The following is a 20766-nucleotide window of genomic DNA, read 5'->3' as shown; positions in this document are numbered from 1 at the left end:
GAAGCGCCAGACCCTCCCCGGCCCTGTGGGGAATTGCATTCTTCGATTTGGTAAACTTCGCCAAAAAAAAAACCTGCCTAGATTGCCTCAACCTCCGTGTTCAAACAAGGTCCCATATTCTCAGAAGCCCCCCAGTCAGCCATGGCATGGTCCATGGGTGATATCAGGGCTGGACTCTTTTCTTCTTTCAGCTCCTTCCTATGCAGACAATTGTTTTAGATAGTGTGGAGAACGGACGACTCTGTGATGAACTAGTGTAGGCAAAGACGGGGTCACTTACAAGGAACCTTGCAAGACTATGGATGTGATCGGGATCCCTCGATGAACGAATGCAGTAACTGTACGGAGAAGCGGATCCGTGACCATGGATGCAAGCGCAAGAGAGACTAAGAGTAGAGGGAGACTATATTTCGTCGTGACAGGCACGGCCGCCAAGGGAGCGTCTGGAGCAGTCGGGAATCCGCCTCCTCCCCTTTAGATGTGGGCAGAAATTTTGTCGTAACGACTGTCTCCATTCCGCGGTAACAGGACCGCTGGCCGTTCGGCGGGGCCACGCCGGACGAGACGTCCAAATCCGGGAAAAACGGAGGGCAATCCGGACCACATCCGCCCAATGCGGCAGCTGTCGTCCTCTGTCTCGTCGATGGAGCACCTCGCGGTCCTTGCGAGGCGTTGCCGTGGGATGTAACAAGGGGCACGGCAGTGGAGGACGGACGTCTTGGAGATGGATAATGACCAGGGGGGCTGACAAAGTTGTTGTCAATCAGTCGACATGTGCCATCCATTACATACGTGCCGCGATCGTGGAGGAGGAGGGAAGAAGGGAAGCTAGGCGCCTGTGCGGGTTGTGCCTTGCTTCTGCCATGGATGGTACCCCTGTCTGCACATCCTCCCGGGGGCAACCCTGGCTTCCGCGGCTCATGATGCCTGTCGACCGTTTGGCCGCCCACCCCTCTCCCTTGAAGACCCTCATGCCAGTTTTGTTCTTCTTCTGCGAGCCCACCCCCAGGCAAGATGTGACGCTACTCCAGGTCGACACTCCCCTCGGCCGAATTCGGTCATAGCCGGGTGGGATTCTCTAATAAATTGCGGCGATGTTGTTGCTGGCGAAGAAGAAAAGGGTTTCTGGGAAGAAAGAAAGCAACACCCGGGAGAAGAAAAGATCCGACGACTTCGACTTCTTTGTCTCTCTGCCATGTGCTGAGCACGCTGCTTCAACAAAACCACCAACAACAACACAGCCCCTCTCTCGCCTGAGTCACCTCGCCTTACCTCCAAATTTCCACGTTTTTTAATCAGTCGTCGCACTCCGGTGATCCGCTAGCTTCAAACTCTTTTTCATTCTTCTTGTGGCTCTATTCGTACGGCAACTCCCCCGGCTCCCGAGAAATCATGGAGAACCTCACCACTCTCAAGTTGACGGTCGACTCCGAGAAGGGCGTCGCCCTGGTTCGATTTGACCGTCCGGCCAAGAGAAATGCCTTCTCTCAGGTCATGATCGGCGAACTTGTTTCGACTCTGGCTCATCTCGATGCCCTGGAGACCATTCGCGCTGTTGTCGTTACTGGTGGCCCTGAAGGTCCCTTCTGTGGTACGTTTTGCAATTCTCCTCATACCAGTCGAGACAGATTTCAGAGTTGGGCTCCAGAAAACCATGTCTGGAGGGGGGCGCAACAAGCTTACCCCCGTCGTTGGATCCTCTGTCCTCAACTCGTCTTCCTCGGCTTCACTTCCTTTTTCCTTTGCCTTTCCACGTGCATCTGCACACTCATCATCGTTGGCGCCGCGCACGGCAGTTAATGATTTCCCGACCAAGCAACTGCCATCTCAACTCCATCTGATTCCCCACGGACTTGATACACAGGGGGATGTCCGCTGTCGTTCTTGTTTCCAAGTCCCTGAAACGTCATGAAAATCCGCACCAGGGTCCCACTGGCAGGCCCCCCCTCTAATCTAATCCAATGGAGGCGCGACGTTGGCTAATCCGTTTTGTGGTGCAGCCGGGATGGATCTCAATGAGCTGGTGCAGATCTCCACGGCAGCGGCCCACCAGCGCGCCTTTCTCAAGGACCTAACAGACGCCTTTGCCAACTTCTCCAAGCCCATCATCGCGGCTGTAGTTGGTTTCGCAGTAAGTTGTGGTGTCGGAAGTGGGAGCCGCCTCCCAAGATCTGTGCTTTTCTTTTTCTCTGTTGCCTCGCGTGTCTCACAGAAACAAGGCTAACGTGAGAGCCTCAAGTTGGGCGGTGGTTGCGAGATCGCTTTAGCAGTAAGTCAAGAGTTGCCCCCACATGTTTCTGCGAGGTAAAACCCAAATGGCTGACCCTTCACGATCAGTGCGACATGATCTACGCCGCCGAAGATGCTTCGTTCGGACTCCCAGAAATCAAGATCGGAACGATCCCAGGCGCGGGCGGCACTCAGCGTCTAGCTCGTGCGTTGGGCAAGCACAAGGTGAGTAGCCAAAAACCAGCCGATTGACTCGTGTTGGCCGACTTTAACAGCCGAAATCTTCGCGCTCACCTTGAAACCGACGAACTGACCAGCTATAGGCCATGGAGTTCGTCCTTACCGGCGACTCAGCCAGTGGTGCCGAGTTTGAGCGTCTCGGCGTTGTCAACAAGGTGTTCCCACGTCAAGAGGTCGTGCCAGCTGCCATGAAGCTCGCTGAGCGCATCGCCGTCATGTCGGGCCCCGTGACCAAAACTGCGAAGCAAGCCGTTCTCACAGGTGGGCTACTCCGACTCCAAAACCGCTACTACGGGGTGGCTCCGAATTCCACCAAGGGATCGAGGGGGCGGGCCCCTGTGCGGACCCCGTGTTCTGACTCGCTAACCCTGCTACAGTCGAGAATAGCCATCTTGATGCTGGGATGACCATGGAGAAATCTCTTTACTACTCGACTTTCAGCCTTGGCGATTTCAATGAAGGAATGACCGCATTCCTGCAAAAGCGACGTCCCGACTTCAAGCACACGTAGGTTTCGGGTGGCCCGTACGTAACTTTCGGGAGAGAACCGCAGCAAATGTCACGCGCCGGGAACCGCGCTGCATGGTCATCATACGCACTATAAGGTAATCGGTAGACTCCGTACGCTCGGATGACTCGATCCAACTACTCTACTCGAGTCCGTGGATTCCACGCGCCTCGGGCTTATCGATCGTTGTTGACTAGTTGATTACTGATGGTCGGGGACCATATTCGTAGTGATGCTGGGCAGCAAACTCTACTAGATACGGCAGCTGATGAATCGAACTTTCTTTGAAATGCCACCGTGCCACGTCGTCTTGGATTTCGGAAGCAAAAAGAGAGCGATGGCAGTGATTGCACTTTAGATGTCCATCATGCACTCTTGGCATCGATATCGCGATAGTGTGCACCTCCTCGATTTGGATGGCGTGTCAATGTCACTGCACCCCCATCAACTTGTTAAGGGAGGACGGTTATGTGAGCAAGGAGGAACTTTTGCGCCGAATGTTGCTGTGATCTGCGTGGCGTGCAGTGTGCAGCGCATTAGATGGTTACAGTGCCATCCGTAGTCCAACCCACCACCCGAATCTTCAAGACCCAAGCCCACATGCAAATGGTCGTTTTCGTAATGTAGCCTTGGATTCATACGACTTGCCATTTTCGCCTAGGTCCTGTTTCTCCCTGCATGTGTTATTGCCTCTAGAAATACATTGAAACGAAAGAAAAAAATATTTTGCAGTTTCGAGTCCATACCGTGCCTGATCTTGTTTTGCTCTCATCCTTGGCTGCCTCAACCGTTGTGCTCCCCTGGCGTGACAGCGACTGCGCCATTTTACCCGCGCGCAGCACTCGGTGCAACGTTAAAGCGTTGTGCCTGTTGTTCCGACATCAAAGATGGAATTGCGCCACCCGTCTCGTTGATACTCGTGCACTCGGTCGCCTGCCAGCGCAGCCTCTTCGTTCCACATTTTAACGAGACTACCAGGGGCATACACACCCTTGAAAACTCCCCGTCCAGGTTGCGCGACACCCACACGGGTGTACAGATCGGGGTCCTCGGGGGGTACCAGCCTGGCCGCCACGGCCTTAAGGAATGTCCACATATCCTGCGGGTCGGCAATACGAGTGGCCCTCAATCGTTCGCGCGCGAAAAGGACTTCTCTGTTGGCGAAATGAAGCAGCTCGCCAATGCTAGTCGCAATCTGAGCTTCCAATGCGGCTTTCACCGTTGGCCGAATCAGAGGCTTGAGTAGCCAAGCGAGCCAGGAGAACTTGCTCTTTCGGAGGCTGTAATTGAGATGGTGGATGCGGACCCGGACATTGTGCAGCGTCAATATGTCCTCAAGCCGCTCCTTTCCAACCTCCACATCGATAGCAACATCGATTCCACGCTCATCCAGGTGAAAACCCGCAATGCCAGCATCTGCCAACCTCAATATTCCAGAGTGGAGGCGCAGCCAATATCCGAGGTCTTCGGCAGCAATCGACAAGCCTGATACTGTAATCCTCATCAGAGTCTTCACCGAGGACGTGGTACGGAAGCGGGCCTTGCGGATCTCGACATCATTCTGTGTGGAAACATTGATCTTGAACGGTAGGAAGGAGCTGTTGTTGACAGTGCGCCCCGGTTCCAAAATAAGGTTCTCCAAAAGAAGATCGATAGCCGGCACCGATACTTCCACCCGAGGAATCGGGATGTACTGAATTGCCTGTACTACCATGGGTATGAAAACGTTGATGGAGTCTGCCACCAATTCGCCGTTGGTGTATTGATGTGCAGGCGATAAAATTCGCAGGATTCTTCTGGTGGTGTTCATGGCCTTCTTGATATCTGTGTCTTGAAGCACAGAGTTGAGAGCAAGATAGACCTTCTCTAACAAAGCGTCAAGATCATCGCGTATTGAGGACTCGGATGTTAACTGTCTCGACTTGGCTCTCAGTTCCTTGAAGCGATCCTCGGCGTGATCAAAGAAGTCAGGATCCGTCAGTATGTCCTGGAGCAGATTGCCGATCTGTCTGACGAGGTTGTCAAATTCTGGATCGCTGTGACCATGCTCCATGACCGCCTTGAACTGAGCCTCAACATCGTTCCAGTGCTCGCGGTTCCCCAAAGACGTCAAGAACAGCCAAAAGTTGTGGAGCGCACGATCAGCCTCTGGATTGGTGTCGATATCTTCTTGGGCGACTTGGATAGTGTCGGAAACTGCGTGCGAATAGGCCAACAAATATCGCCGGATGAGTAATGAGAGAGTCGATACGGAGTCGGAGTAGTCCTTTCTCTCGCGCAAATTGACAATGGTGCTCTTGAGCCTATGTACCAGGGTCTCTTGTTCGTCGCCAGTGACATGCTCCGTCAAGCTCTGGCCCGCTTCGCCAGCGACACGAGCAACACCGTCAGTGACAACCTTTGCGATGTCGACAACCTCATCTTCGAAATCGTCCTTGGTTGGGGGAGGCTTCGAATCTCCGTTGGGATGCTTGACGGCTTCTTCTTCCTCTTTTGAGGGCTCAATCTCCTTAGCCGCCTGCTTCGAGACGTCCGACAGGGTGAACGCAGTATCGCGGAAGACCTCTCGACCAATAGTGCTCAGATCCGAAAGTAGCAGGCGAAAATCCGAGTTGGTTAATAACAAGGAGCCCACCGTTTGTAAGCTTTTGTATGCTTGGCAATTGTCAGTTTAAACTCTGAACAAACTTTCTTTCCTTGGTTGGAGCCAACGTGGGGTTGCTGGTGTTATTTAAATAGAGACGACCCACCTGCTACAGTGTCGGCTCTGGCCTTTGCCTTGGATGCTCGTGCACCGATGTCGTACGCATCAACTGACAGACGAGCCTTGGTGAGATACCAGATGAAATCTTGGATCTGGTCCTTGTCGTTCTTATGCAACAGTAGCTCGATAAGTTGCTTGATCAAAAGCTTGACGTTGAGAACCAGGGCTCGCCCAGAGTCGCTGAGGTCGGGGGTATCAGGGTTGAGGACGTCAGCAGACAGTAGACTGCGCAGGTTGATGATGAGCTGTTCATTAGATGGCATGTAACCCTTCCCGATGGCGCGTAGCATCTGGTACGTGTGCAGCTTCTCGTGCAGGCGCTGCTGCAAGGCTGTGTCGTCGTTGTAACGCGGCAGTAGAGGTTCGCGCTCGCGTTCCTCGCGCGATGGGCGGCCGAAGCCGAAGAAGGACATCATTTCGTAATGCGACTTCAGTTGAAGCCTAGTATAATGTTCGATGCACTTTGAGGGTTGTTGATGGACGGTAGGTTCTCAAGCTGGCCAAGGTATCGTCGGCCTGTTTGTGTGGAATTGATGCTGTGTCGTTGAAAATCGTCACCATCCAAGCCAAGTCGCCAGACACAGCTAGCTAGCTGCCTTACCTTACCTTATGCGGGAAGGAATGAATGAGCACAGCAGCTGCCAGCAGTGACTGGGTAATGACGTAAGTAAAGAGCTAAGTCGAGGTGCAGCCCCACCACCAGCCACCAATTGAACGCCGCAAAATCTCAAGGCGGAGCATCGTGTCCGAGTGTGGCCCGTGCACCCCCGGTCCAGCCAGGAGCTTGGGCCCCAGAACTGACCTGCGACACCCCGGAAGGAAAACATCGTAAATTCCAAATCATCAAAGATTCCCATCATCCAGTCAGTTGGTAAGTCGACATTTCGTGTCCGCTTTCTCCCCGCCATCTTGCCTAAGTTCTAATGTTTGGTTTCCGACCAACAGGATTCGAACATGATGTTCTACTCTTCTAGTGCTGCCAGTAGGGAACCCAGGCCACGCATCCAAGTGCCGTACTGTGCTGGCTCTCCGCACTCGTCATCCTCCTCTCCATACATCGATTCAGCTATTATAGTCCGTCCATCCATGCTAGGTAGCCCAATGCGCAGGGTCAGTGGTTGGTACTTGTGAGAAGGTATCCGTAGTTCTAACAAAGTGGATATCTGGGGTCAGTTCATGTCAGTCTGGCGACTGGCAAGCAAACATTCCAGCCTCGGCCTAGCTGCATCAGGGGTTACAGGCAAACTTGTGAGTGTTACTATCTTAGACTGCAGATATCGGCCGAAAGCTGTCAGCCCTATCCCATTTCTTTCGCGTCTGATCCTTATGCCTCCATTGACATGGATTATGTGGCCTGGGTAGCACGGCTCCTGCGATGCGACCACACAACTATCCCACACTTTTTAGTCTCGGATGAGTCCGTTTGGGTCGGCACCCTGGGCTGTCATGAGAATGATAACGCACACCACTAAGTAAAGAAGGGTCCACGGATCCGCGGTTATGGCGCTTATCTTCTGCGGTGCCTAGTAGATATTTACCGTCTTGCATAGGTACCTTGAGTATATGAATTGCGTAGCATTCATTGGTTGCAAGCCGCCCGACCTTACAGTGATTTTCTTTTTCTATCTCATCCCATTAGCTGCGGATTAGCATCAGTCTAGGCACCTCCATATCATTGCTAACTTACATCTAGGCACTTGCCATATCTCAAGAGGGAATAACGGAAACAGGATTCGATCAACATCACACTTGCTATTACCCTGAAAATATGCATACTTTAATATGCTGACAGCATGACGCCATTCTTCAGTTGACGGGATAGCTCCTTAGAATATTGAGTATCATGCGTGCCCAACCGTCTTCATGTCCCAAGTCTCTCAAGAAGTTCCCTGGCGCCGATGAACCGGCTTTCAAATCCCATTCATGAACTCCTACCACCTTCTATTTGTCTTTTGGACTTCCCTTGGCCAAAACTGTAGCCAGTTTCCACTCGCGACAGATGATGACAATAGATAATCATTCAGATTTCATCTTTACTTCCTCCATGTAAAGTGCCTTATCTTAGACACGAATAATGCCAATGATGTTGGGCAATAAGTCAACCATGTACTTCAATTTTCCAGTTGCGGCAGAACACTTCCGATCCATCAGCTCATTTCCCCTCACGCAACAATGACTGTGTCTGACAATATCGAAAGGCTGCAGCCAAGGCGTTGCTTTCCATTGTTGCCGATCCTACCAGGCAACAGTGGTGGAATCAACAGCTCGCGGGAAGCAGCCGCCTCGGTTAACCCGCTTATTAAGGCAGTATACACGCAGGCAACAGCTCAACCCCCGTTGACATGCAGCTGCCTGGTCGCCTTGTTCGGTGATATGAGTCAAAAGAACCTTAGCAATTCTCTATTGAATCACACCTTAGCCCTTGTTCATCGCTGCTGGGTGATCAGCATTTTACCTCGCCATCAATTTTCTGCTCATCCAAATCAATATCAACTTGGGCCTGACCTCGGCCGACTACTTTCCTAAGTCAGGCAGGTTCCTCGGACTCGTTCCGTCGCCAACAAGCAATGACTTCTCAAAGCGAAGATGATGCTGTGATTATCGACCGCGACGATGTCAGCAACTACAATCCCGAACATATTCTCCCCGAGTCTCCCGAGGTTATTGAGAAACTCAGAGCCTGGCTGAGACCCACTTCATACGACTTCAAAAGCAGCGAGTACCGCAAGCATCTTGGTTCGCACATCCCAGGTACTGGAGACTGGCTGACGGCCAGCCATTCTTACAAGCAATGGCTACAGAGCGAAGGTACCGGTCTGCTATGGGTCAAAGGGATCCCAGGGTCCGGAAAGTCGGTGTTGGCTTCGAAGATCATCAAGGAACTCTCGGGTAACGACAAAGGGAGCCCGGTACTGTACTTCTTCTTTCGACAAATTATTGACGCGAATCATGAATCGGCTGCACTTCTCAGAGACTGGCTGGACCAAGTCTTGGCATACAGCCCGCCACTCCAGAAGCTTCTGAAAGGGTACGTTGTGAAGGAGAAATATAGCGACAAAACTCGATCACTTGCCACCATGTCGATGCAAGACCTATGGGACGACCTTCGACTGGCCTTTTCGGGACTGCCAGGTAAAGTCTACTGCGTCGCTGATGCTCTCGACGAAATGGATCGTGGCAACGATGTCTTTCTACAGGCATTGGCCAACCTTGGTAGTCGGTATCCCTCGAAAGTGAAAGTCCTCATCACAAGTCGTCCGGTCCCCGCCGTCGAGGGTCCTCTCCGACATGCCAAATGCATTCAAATTCGTCTTCAAGAGGACGTAGTCGATGCCGATATTTCGACATTTGTGCGACAAGCACTGAATGTTTCAGATATCTCTGACCATGATCGACAACTCATCCAGGAGGCCATTCCAGGTCGGGCTAATGGCCTTTTTCTCTATGCCAAACTGGCCATGGACTCGTTCCTCGAGGCAGGGGCCGATGTGAAGGCAGTTCTCGCCTCTTTACCAGCCGACATGAACCAGATGTACACCGACTTGCTCCACGAACACTCCCGCAGATCAGGAGTCCCCGACGCTGTTCAACGTCTGATTCTGCAGTGGGTTACTCATGCGACCCGTCCGCTTAGACTCCTCGAGATAGCTGAGATGATCGACGTTACCTCCAACGACGTTGCTCATGATTTGAAGGGCACCAAAGACCTCGTTAGAGCTGCATGTGGTCCTCTCTTGGAGATCTTGCCGGACGAAACTGTCTGTGTCATCCACCATTCCTTCACAGAATACCTCAAGGGCACAACCAGATCATCATCTGATACCGGCTACCCTGTATTTCGCTGTGGAGACACGCATGCTTGCCTCGGCTCAGCATGTCTGGCGTATCTGCTTTCCGGGGTCTTCGGCGGAAGCAAAGAAGCACGAGACACTCCAATTGTCAAACTCAAGCTCAATTATCCATTCTTAGCATATGCGTTGGATAATTGGCATGTCCATGTTGCTAGATCAACAGCCACAGGCCATGATCAGACCGACATCAATGTGGCACTGGATAAGCTAATGCGTGATCCGGATTCTCGGGATATCTGGATCAAACTCCAGTGGTTCACAATCGGTAATGCTAACTCTGGCATAACGCCTCTCCACATCGCTGCAATGCATGGGCTCACTGCATACGCAAAACATCTTCTTCTGTCTCCCGAGACCGAGATAGACGCGGTGGACGTTTACGGTATGACACCCTTATGGCAGGCTGCTACAAATGGGATGGCCGACGTTATTCAGGTCCTCATAGACGCTGGTGCAAATCCCGATCATGATGAGACTAGTAGTGGTCGCAAGCCATTGCACGAGGCCGCCTCGAAGAACCATCCAGAGGTTATCAAAGTCCTCCTGAGCGCTGGAGTCAATCCCTTGACGGAGAAGACAAGGGAGAACCCGGGGCGTCGGTGCGGAAACGCACCTCGGTCTATCGGACATACACCCCTGATGGTCAGTAACAGTGTCTCTGCCGACCACGTGTCTGCGCAACTATCGATCGTTTTGCTGACCTTTTGATTATGCAGTATGCTTGCCAGAATGGGCACCTGAAAGCCCTGGAGGCATTTCTGCCTTTTCTCAAAGATGAAGAACTCCTCCATCGAGCCCTTGCCTGGTCTGCTGGATCGGGCCAGCACGATTTAGTCCAACGGATTCTCCAACATCCTGAGGTTGATATCAATCGCAAGGTCCGCGGCGGGACACCTCTATTCATGGCAAGCCAGTGCGCTCACATCAAGACCATGGAGCTTCTCCTCAATGAGGGAGCGGACCCAACAATCCGATGTGAGTTTTATGATGCATTTGCTGGGATGGGCGGCATGAGAGTGTTCCTGCCTCACGATGGAAACGACCAAAATCGAATTATTGGAATCACACCTTTATTCGCCGCTCTCGAACAGTCTCGCAGAGGAAATTATCCAAAAGCCAAACCAGATAAGCTCAAGAGCCTGCTAGAGTTATTCATAGAGAAGGGGGCCAACATTCACGATCGATCTCCTTCTGGTAATTCTCTACTGCACATAACAACCGGCAATCCCGTATGGCTGAGAATTCTGCTTGACGCAGGCGTCGATGTCAATGTCGTCAATGACGATGGCTACACTGCCCTTCACGTGAAGATGTTGTTGGTTGAGTCTCTGTCTCTTCTCGTCGAAATTGGTAAGGCCGAAATCAATAAGAGGGCCCTTTCTAATGGGAAAACGCCGCTTCTTATCTCACTCGAAGACTGCCATACAGATACGACCCTCAAGCTCATCGAGTACGGCGCCGACTGCACCATCGTTGATAACAACGGCAATGGGCCTTTGCACATTTCCTTGCAATCCTACAGCGCCGAACCTCAAGTCATAGAAGCGCTCTTACGCGCTGGCGCAGACTTAAATTTGAGGAACAAATCCGGACAAACGCCCATGGATGCCATGTTCTCGCGGAACTCCCGAGCCTTCGATTTGATGACCGTCATGATTCAAGCCGGCGTGGATATCAATACGAGGGACAAACATGGCGCAACACTTCTCTTTCAGACTGTCTCAGGACAGGCCTCCAGTTCAGAGAAGGACTTGCAGGATACGATCATGAAGCTTCTGGAACGGGGTGCCTTATTGAAAACTCGAGACTTTGAGGGGAGGACCCTTCTACACGAGGTAGTCAAGTCACAAAAAGTGCCTCTGGCCTCTTTCGGTCAACAGAACCCTGGTCCTTCCACCTTTGACTTCCTTGTGGGCCTGGGTCTGGACGTTCATGACACAGACTACTGGGGCAACAATTTGCTTCATGAGTTATGCTGGCGAATCCATATTGACTACAGACCCAAGGACATGCTCGACATGCTGAGGATGCTGCTCAACTTAGGACTTGACGTCAATCAACCCAATAATCGTGGTCGAACACCACTTCATCGGCTTTGTACCACGACCGAAGGTAGTCACATCGACAAAGACGAGACCTGCCTTTCACTGGTTATTTCTCTTACCAAAGACATTGATGTTCGCGACAAGGACGGTATTTCCCCGTTACATCTAGCCGTAACCGTGTCAGAGTATCTCACCAAAAAGCTGCTTGATGCCGGTGCGGACCCTACGATTGAGACATACGAAGGATTGACGCCGCTTCACCTCGCTGCTAGATGTCGGCAGGGCAACATTGTTGGCATGCTTCTTGATGCTCTCCACAGACGAGATTTGGACAAACCCCTTGATAGTCAGATTAGGCAAGGAGCCTGGCTGAGAGCAACGAGTGCTAGCCCAATCACTGGGGTCAATACCACAGCCAACGGATCCATAAACGGTTGTGACTGCACACCACTGTACTACGCTGCTCTCTCAGGGAGACCAGAGGTAGTGTCAATGTTGTTTGACGCTGGAGCCAATGTCAAGGGAGTGAGTTTACGGCTTGCGGTTACCGGGTTCGAGGATGAGCTCGAACTATGGCGTAGGAAATTACCTCACGACAAGGAGAATGGGGCGTGTGGGGGTCTTACGAAGGAAGATGCCACACGTCCATATCCGGGCGGTGGGCGCAACGGCAGGGATAAACTCGATTCCCTCGAGGACACGGCAAGACTCGAAGAGATTATAGAGATGGTCTTGGAACACGGCGCTGATCTGACCAAGCAAAACCTCTGGGGCACGATTGACACAGCATATGGGTCTCTAACCGATACCACCATTTCTGGCTGTCGAGACTACGCGTTAAAGTGTCTATCAGGTGCAGCCAAGAAGCAATCCTTAAAGAGCTCGCAAGCAGCAGCACAGCTTGGCCAGGGACTACCTAACTTTGACGAGAAGCTCATCCCTCACCGACTGGACGCCACATGCAAGGCACTCCGTGAGCCTGGAGTCATTGTGCCAGGCAAAGCAAATGAGACTTTGTTCATCACGCGACTAAGACGTCGCGAGTACGATGCCATTGAAGAGTTGTTCAATTTGGGCGTGGACTTCCTGGCTCCTCACCAGATCAGTGGGCTTACCAACTTGGGGGCCCTTGTCAGAGGAGGTTATACTTCTCTTGTCAACCGCATTGGCTTGCTCATGTCTCAAGCGCAGGTCGAAGACGGTACTTGGCACCCTCCGGCTGACGGAAAACAACCTGGATTTGGCCACAATAAGACACGGGCCCACGACGTGTCAAACCACAATGGCATTGAATATCGCCAAGCATTCCTGTTGCAGGCAGTCCACCAGGAGGTTCCCGTGTTCGACATGGTCCGTCTCCTCGTAGAGACCTTTGGGGTTGACATCAATGAAGATAGAGCTCTTCACTGGCTTGCCAAAGGCTATCACTGGTGGCATGCGGCTCAAGCTTTACCGTTCCTAATCAGTAGGGGTGCAGGGCTCGAAACTAGAAACTCAAGAGGGCAGACGCCACTTCATATGGCCTTGGGCACGGAAGATGGCGTCGGATTATTCCACATGGACGCAGCTTATCAGTTGATCCTGGGTGGAGCAGATGTTAACGCTGTGGACATGGCTGGACGAAGCTGTCTTTCCTATGCAGGACATAATGTCGACCTGACTCGTGTTTTGGTAAAGCACGGCGCGATAGTTCACGCAGATGCGATCTTTGGTGCTATCAACGAGATGCAACCAGGAGTGCTCGATGCTCTCTTGTCTACCGGGGGTAATGCCAACATTCGGATCGAGAAGGACGACAAAGAACCCTGGAAATCCGGGAACCGTCGGTGGGACCTGAGCAGGCTTCCAGACGCTGAGTGGTACCCCTTGCATCGCGTTGCGGCGAAGTCTGGTATCAACACTTACGACCAGAAGGAGAGAGCCAAGCTTCACTCAGCGGCTCTTAGCTTGATCGAGGTCCTCTTGTCCCATGGAGCCGACCCGCTCTCTACTTTCTCGAGATGCTCTGGGGAAGACTGCTCCCATCAAAAGATTTACTCCCGGCGGCAAGCTAAAAGGTCGTATATGTTTGACGAAAGGCCCGATGGTTTTGACGCTGTGGGTGACCCAGACTACTCTTTCGAGCCGCACCTACATGAGGACTGTGTCGTTCTACACCAGCTTCTAGCTGATGGACACATCGTGCATCCCTTCTTGAAGCTGCCGGCGATCGACGCAAATCATCGTGATGGCAGTGGTCGAACTCTTCTCCATGCTGCTTGCTCCTCTATACGGGGTCCCGATGTGCCCTTGGGCTTATTACCAGGAGATTCATGGGATCCCCAGACATCGAAAGAGATATCGCTCTTCGATCATCTTGTCTCCCTCGGTGTGGACGTAGAAGCACGAGACAGCCAGAGGCAAAACATACTTCACCACATGCTGAGGCCCCCTTCAAAGCGAATCTATCAGACACCAATCATCGAAAAGTCACTCACTTACACGATAGAGAAGCACCCATTAGTTATCGATCAAAGAGACAATGAGGGGAAGACGCCGCTGTACCTAGCCATCCACCGAGCTCTTTACGAAAAGAAGACGACCGCCGCCGACGCACTTCTTAGAGCCGGGGCGAACCCCCTCATTGCAGACAACGAAGGTAACACCGTCCTGCACGTTCTCTCTCGCATGCTCTGGGTCTCCTCTATGCGACTGCTGTTCAACGCGCTCGTCGAGCGCGGATGCGACGTCAACGCTCGCAATTCCAAGGGCGAGACGGCTCTGTTCTGGTACTACGCGGGAATTGAGCACAAGCAGTATGAGGTCTACACGCACAATCGTGACCCGCAGTTCTACGACGAAGAGGGCGGGATTGGAGCGTTCGAGGCGGCGGGCGCGGACTTCGGGGCTCTAGATGATGACGGACGGAGCTTGTTACACGTTGCGGCGGAGGGCCACGTTATACGATTCAAGACTCTAACGGCGAAGGGTTTGGATCCTTTATTGGAGGATAAGAGCAGGAAGACGGCGGTCGATGTCGCGGCTGCGTGTGGGAACAAGGGGGTGTTGAAGCTGTTCAGGCGGGTCGACGCTGTGGATGATTCGGACGACGACGACGACGATGATGAGTCGCTTGATCTGAACGATGTTTTCTGGGCTCGTTAAGTTAGCGCTATCATACGAATGATTGCCAGCTTTGCAGCCGGACAATCTACAAACTTTCGCGGCTCCCGCGGTAAAGAGATTCCAGAAATGGTCAAATGAAAGCGATTGTTGTCACTTGTGTAAGGTGATGTAAGGTATTACAGGACGCGTGCCTAGCCTGGCTGCTGGGTCCAGGACTCGCAATTTCCCCTCTATTTCCATACCAAGGCCGAAGATAGCGCCGCCATGTATCAGACTCTTTTCACAACTACGAGGAAAGACCAGCTTCAACATGCACAAAAGGCGCCTACAGCTGCCTGACGAGGAATCTTGGCGTGACGCGGAAGCAGGACTCTTGGAGCATGGGTGAGACCTTGGCAGGCTTAGGATTTAGCAGGTCAATTCTGTCTCTCTCACCGAGTCACCGAGTCTCATTTGCATTTGAAGTCGCTTCTAGTCCGAACATGGCTCAAGAGAACACGCGTATTGGGAGTTTTTTTTTTTCTTTTTTCGATGAACTTAGCTCGGGTCCGGGGAATATCGGCGTGCTAGCATAAACTCATCGCGGGGAGTGTCGGACAATGTGTCGCGCTTGGTGGTCAGTTTGTCTGTTTGACGCTGCTGCTCTCGGTTCCGGAATTTGCGCGGGCGGCCACCGCGTTGGATGCCGAAGCTAAGAGCCGCCGGATTGTTACCCATCCCGGTTGCTGAAGGGGGAGAAGTTATCCAATGAGCGTTGGTAGTCGTTTTGCCGTTATGGGGTTGGACAGGGGTGAGGCTGGGGATGGACTTTTGGGGGAGCGGAGATCCTTGTTAATAGGGGCTGTGGGTGAGCGTCGCACTTGGGATGTGGAATGCTACGAGAAGAGAGTCAAGTGACTAGCAGATTTGGGAGAGAAGGTTTTACGTCTATGGGAGTCTGAGAACGTCATTGTAACAGTTCCTAAACGGCTCTGAGCTGGAACAGGTTGAACCGTATGTCCAATGTGATCCCAGGTTTTGTTCTCTGATTCGAGGAACGGCCCCGTTGGTATGGGAACTCTCCACGACCAGCCATCTCAACCAAGGTTGGAATCACCGTCACGCAGTTGTCAGGGCAAGGGATCCTGCGTTGCCAATATCTCGATAATGGTCGATTAGTACTAAGGTACTTCATCCTACGCCTGACTTTCCACTCTCCCCCATAGACCCATATGAATCTAGACCTATGCATGCGACACCATGCCGTATCCACCATCTAACTCTTGTGCGTGACCTCCACATGGGAAGCCTCCGCCTCCTTAAGCGCGCTCGAGGCATTACCTGTGCCCACCTCGGCAGACTCGCCGTCGAACAGATAGGCCATGTTCTCCAGCGTTCGGCCTCTCGTCTCGGGGTAGTAGAACCAGACGCTAATGAGCATGATGACGAGGACGGCGAGGAAGACAAAGTAGTACTTCCACTCAATGGCCTCAAGGGCGATGGGGTTGACGAAGGTGTTGAAGAAGACGCAGCCGATGCTCACCATGAGGGCTACTGTGAGCCCCTTGGCGCGCAGGCGGTAGGGCCAGATCTCGACGGGGTAGGAGACCATGAGCGGGGTTAGAGCGATGTCGTAGCCGAGGTAGAAGCTGTGGAAGTGATTAGTTGGTTTTGTTGGGTTGCTCATTTATGGGGGCAGTCTTACATGAAAAGGAAGGGTATCACTGCCGTGCCGGTTGGAGCGTTGCCTGTGTTGGCGAAGCTGCCGGAGAGACCGGTGACTATGGAGAAGGAGATCAACATGATAGTGCCCTGTCTTCTTGTCAGTGGTTGTTGTTAGATCTTGGTATGTGATTTCTCTCGACTTACCGAAGCAAGGAAAAGTCCTCGCCGACCGGCCCTGTCAACCATAATGGCAGCAGTGGAGGCGCAGATGAGATTCCAGATTTGGATGCAAGCTGAGATGAGAGTTTGGTCGTCGACAGAGGTGATGCCAACAGAGGACTAGGATGCCACATGTCAGAGCTTGGGTCCATTGTGCAAGGTGTATTTCGATAGGTTCACTTACAAGTACCATGGCCAGATAGTAGCTGACGACGCCAACACCGCACTAGGGTCAAATAAGTATACCATCTTGACTGCTGATTTCGAGGTACTTACCCATTGTGCAAAGACGCCCAAGCTGACGGAGATGAAGAGTCGGTGTCGGTTTCCGGGGGTAGCCCAGAGATCCGACCACTTTGTCTCCGAGTGAGCTTCCTTCTCGGCTCGGATAGTATCTTCGATTTCCATCATTTCAAAGTTGATGAGAGGTGAGTGGGTATCGCCGCCGGCATGATTTCGAGCAATAATGGCCCTCGCTTCGTCGGTTCGGTCTACCGAGACAAGCCACCGAGGAGACTCCCCGATGAAGAGCAGGCCAGGGATCGAGAGCACAGGCAGAGTCACTTGCAACAGCGAGGGCAGTCTCCACGCCCAGTGGTCGAGGTTTCTAGTGCCGTACGTGGCCCAGGCTGCCACCACCGCACCAAAGTACCAACCGCAGTTATACAGAGCAGACACCATCCCGCGATGAGTAGGGTAGGCGTTTTCCGTGATCAACAGAGGCGCCGAGAGGAAGAATCCAGAGGCACAGCCAATGAGGAAGCGAGCGCAGACGAAGGCGGCGTCGTTGGGTGCAGCAGTCTGTAGGATAGATCCGGTGCCCAGACAGACCCAGGAGACGTAGATGCCCATTTTGCGGCCGTACTTGTTGCAAACCCACGCGGCGATGGGGTACACGAGGACGTTGCCGAGGGAGTATGCGGCGTTTACGAAGCCGAGCCAGGCACCTGTGGGTTGCTTCATGAAGGCATGCCACTGGGGTAGCGCGAGCAGGCCGTTCATCATGGAGCCGTCGTACCCGTTCGCAGAGGCACACATGATGAGGGAGGCTACGCAGAGGTTGAGGCGGAGGATGTGAGGTTGCTTGTACCAGGGGCCGATGTCTGGTAGGACGGCCGCCAGTTCAGCACCGACGGCTTGGGCGTTTGCTTCTTTTGCGTGGCCCATTCTAGAGGATACGAGATTTGAGAAAATGGTCGGGATGGTGATGCCTCAAGCAGAAGTTCTACTAAATGAACGGGACATGTCGTTGTTATATATCGTTTGTCTAGGATCCATAGCGTACCATTGGGTTGCGTTTCTTCCTTGGCGTTCAAAGTAACAGATATCGCTCGGCTCGGTCTTTGATGGCTGGGGAATGGCAGCATCCGCTTTAACTTCGGGAGGAATCAACATGGCTCAATGGCTGATGCTGGCCTGCTAGGTCGTCCGATGTTTCTGGTGTGCCCATTGCCCATGTTCCCATGTTACTTGCGGAGGGAAAACCCCGCATAAGTCCCTGTTGATTCAAGCGCGGTAGTGGGCCAATGACGTTGATGATCAGGCCCCAGAAACGAGTTGTCAAGCCTCAAGAGGTTGCGAGAAACTCCGCTTCTCACACCACGCTGCCCATGGGCCCCCCCAGGTTTCGAGGTTTGATGTGTGGATTCGTGGGGGATATAACGCGGGTTGGAACGCCTGGTCTCTCCCACGCTAACGGGGTCACTGGCCTTTGCCAAAATGGGGCCAGTGCTGCGGGCGGTAGGCAGTAGGGAACGTGGGCATTAGGAGGGAGCTAGGGGCAGAGCGGCGGCTCGCCCTTCCCATTCATTCTTCCGCGCAAATGACTCGTAAGTCTCGGTGAGGTTATGCGGCTTTGCATGGGCGTGCGGATTGACGGACCGTTTCTCCTCCCGTTGGAACTAGGCATAGATGCGCATCGATGTCTTTGTAAATATGAGGGAAGTTTCTAAGTTTCAATCACGGTGTCAAACCTTACCACGAGCTATTGTCCAACTTCCAGAGTGAATGCGTCTATTTCTCTCAACATTTGCAGCGTTGTTTCCGCATGTTACACATAAGCAATCTTCCAATCTAAGTATCCGGTATCAAGGCATGCAGAAGACATAAATGGAATGCGAGACTATGAGAGGATTGATCGGGGGAGGGTTGACCATTGAATTGTGGTCAACCGACGCATTGAGTTCTCTCATGGAGAATTGTAGGCAACGTGAATATATTGCTTTTCTCTCGGACGCACAAGTCTCCATGTAGTTACGCAATAAGCACTGCCGAATTTGAACCATACAATTTGATGCTGCAGCAATCGGCGATCTGTTGAGACTAGCGCGGAAGAAAGGCAGCTTGGACAGAGAGGTCCAGAACCTTGATTGATAGCCCATATTCTGGACGACGCCCGAGCCCGCACGACCTTCAATTCGAATTATGCTGCAGTGTTTGTCCATTCTTCACATTTGATGCAATATGGATACTCTCTCTACTCATTTTTGCAATACTTCATCAAGTTCAGCCTTCGGAGAACACTACAGGTACACTGTACGGGCTACTAACGCATCATCTTGGATGAATGTTGAAGACAAGGCTATTTGTCTGAAGTGATGATGGAGGAAATTGGGAAACTCAGATTCTTATCATATTGCATACCCAAATTGGATTGTCTCCTTGAGATTTCTGCAGCTGGGTACTTACCCGGGTATGGAAACAAGAAGGATAGAGACATAGTACGCCGATCACCACAGACGTCACCACAAATGCGAAATGAATTAGGTGAAAGATAACAGTGGCTGTAAAAGCTGCGTAACAGAGCGTATGAAATTCGCAACTTTTTGGTAGCATTCAGGCAGAGGGGCTGTAGTCTTGTGGGAGTACTGATCACGCGTATATGAGAGTGAAACAATGTCTTCAACTGCCATCTTGAGATAGGTGTTTCGGTTTATCATGGGGCATCCGTCGGCTCCTTTTAACTGATCCTAGGCTTCATGATAAATTCTGAGTACATCGCAAGATATGGTGGTATATCATCTAACTTTACTCTACTTCGGTACCTTAAGTACGTACCTAAGTATCAACAAAGTACTTACCACTGCCAAGGCTCAGACCGGCAAAAAAGGTGGCCAACATGTTATCACACTCATCAAAGGACTTTCTTGCTTAATGAGATTAGTATCAATAATTCTTGGTTTTACTCCTTAACAGAATAAGGAAGAAATTGTTATCTCACAAGCGTCACTTTTGTGTGGCATCGGAACAGCGAGATAGAAATATCAGAGGCTAGAACCCTTTTCCTTAGGCCCAGAATCTATGAATATAATCAGATTGTGAGTCAAGCACATTTCTTCACGTACTGATTCATCATTGTCGAGCATAAAGACCAGTTGGCATTTGTGCTACTCGCTACTTCTGCACACTCGGTAAGCTAGGTTTTCACAGTTAAGGACTGATCTAGAGTCAGTATACCTAAGCACTTGGGATTAGGATTCTAAATCAACCTGGAACTCTGTAAATATCGACGTAAAGAAAGTAGGGATCAGACCTAACTCATTTGTACCTATCGTTCCTGAAATATCGCCAGCTGCCAAACGGCAGACTTGTGGTATCATATAGAGCGAACTAATTACTTCTGAAATCTCACATGAAAGGTTATTGCTTTCAATACACATCATTTCAGCCTAGATCGATGTGTTCAAGAACTGCTCTTCAAACAATATAGGGCTGGAATCGGTGGGCGAGTACATGGTACATGACCAGTACGCTCTACTCTATGCCCCATATCCACCATTTCTAATTAAGGACATATATGTAGCTAGCTATGCTACCTAGATATTATTATTGATTTATATAAGCCTGCAAAAATCTTGACTAGCGGTTCCCTATGGGTGAATAGGAAGACGTACTCTTCGTTTCTTATTCGAAAGATGAGAGTCATGTGAACAGCTAGAGATGACCTGAATAGGGCGTTACCCTTGATGTAGATGCGGCGTGTTAGGTAGCTCAATCCGTGTCAATAGAACACCCGAGGACCGAATCCCTTGAGGATAGCATCTTTGTCGTCTAACGAGCACCGTGTGTACGTTTCAACAGCCTTTTTCGTTTCTTAGACAGTGCTCCTGATTTGAGATGTGTTAGTCTCTTTAGTCTTATGATTCCTCAGAAAAAGAAAAA

The 20766-nt window shown here is 51.7% G+C and overlaps 5 protein-coding genes across 5 annotated transcripts; 3 read left to right on the top strand and 2 right to left on the bottom strand.

Annotated features, from left to right (window-relative positions):
• Positions 1-1392: 1392 nt before the first annotated feature.
• On the top strand, positions 1393-2980 carry N0V96_008307 (uncharacterized protein; the record flags this gene model as incomplete). The annotated part of the gene is made up of 6 exons (XM_065758290.1): positions 1393-1591; positions 2001-2131; positions 2240-2269; positions 2338-2454; positions 2553-2730; positions 2847-2980. The coding sequence occupies 6 exons, from the start codon at positions 1393-1395 to the stop codon at positions 2978-2980; spliced, it is 789 nt and encodes a 262-aa protein (XP_065613045.1).
• Positions 2981-3830: 850 nt separating this feature from the next.
• N0V96_008306 (uncharacterized protein) lies at positions 3831-6154 on the bottom strand (the record flags this gene model as incomplete). The annotated part of the gene is made up of 2 exons (XM_065758289.1): positions 3831-5632; positions 5728-6154. 2 exons carry the CDS (start codon positions 6152-6154, stop codon positions 3831-3833), a joined length of 2229 nt encoding a protein of 742 aa, XP_065613044.1.
• Positions 6155-8272: 2118 nt separating this feature from the next.
• N0V96_008305 (uncharacterized protein) lies at positions 8273-10300 on the top strand (the record flags this gene model as incomplete). Its single annotated transcript, XM_065758288.1, has 1 exon — positions 8273-10300. A coding segment is annotated over one exon (2028 nt), but the record flags the coding sequence as incomplete, so codon positions are not given.
• A 224-nt stretch (positions 10301-10524) lies between these two features.
• On the top strand, positions 10525-14781 carry N0V96_008304 (uncharacterized protein; the record flags this gene model as incomplete). Its single annotated transcript, XM_065758287.1, has 1 exon — positions 10525-14781. The coding sequence occupies one exon, from the start codon at positions 10525-10527 to the stop codon at positions 14779-14781; it is 4257 nt and encodes a 1418-aa protein (XP_065613042.1).
• A 1216-nt stretch (positions 14782-15997) lies between these two features.
• On the bottom strand, positions 15998-17772 carry N0V96_008303 (uncharacterized protein; the record flags this gene model as incomplete). Its single annotated transcript, XM_065758286.1, has 2 exons — positions 15998-16370; positions 16790-17772. 2 exons carry the CDS (start codon positions 17770-17772, stop codon positions 15998-16000), a joined length of 1356 nt encoding a protein of 451 aa, XP_065613041.1.
• Positions 17773-20766: the final 2994 nt, after the last annotated feature.

The sequence above is a fragment of the Colletotrichum fioriniae genome (assembly GCF_027942845.1).
Source record: "Colletotrichum fioriniae strain IMI 355084 chromosome Unknown scaffold_10, whole genome shotgun sequence".
NCBI lineage: Eukaryota > Fungi > Ascomycota > Sordariomycetes > Glomerellales > Glomerellaceae > Colletotrichum > Colletotrichum fioriniae.
The sequence above is the reverse complement of the archived record's forward strand: the minus strand, read 5'-3'. Positions and strand labels throughout refer to the sequence as shown.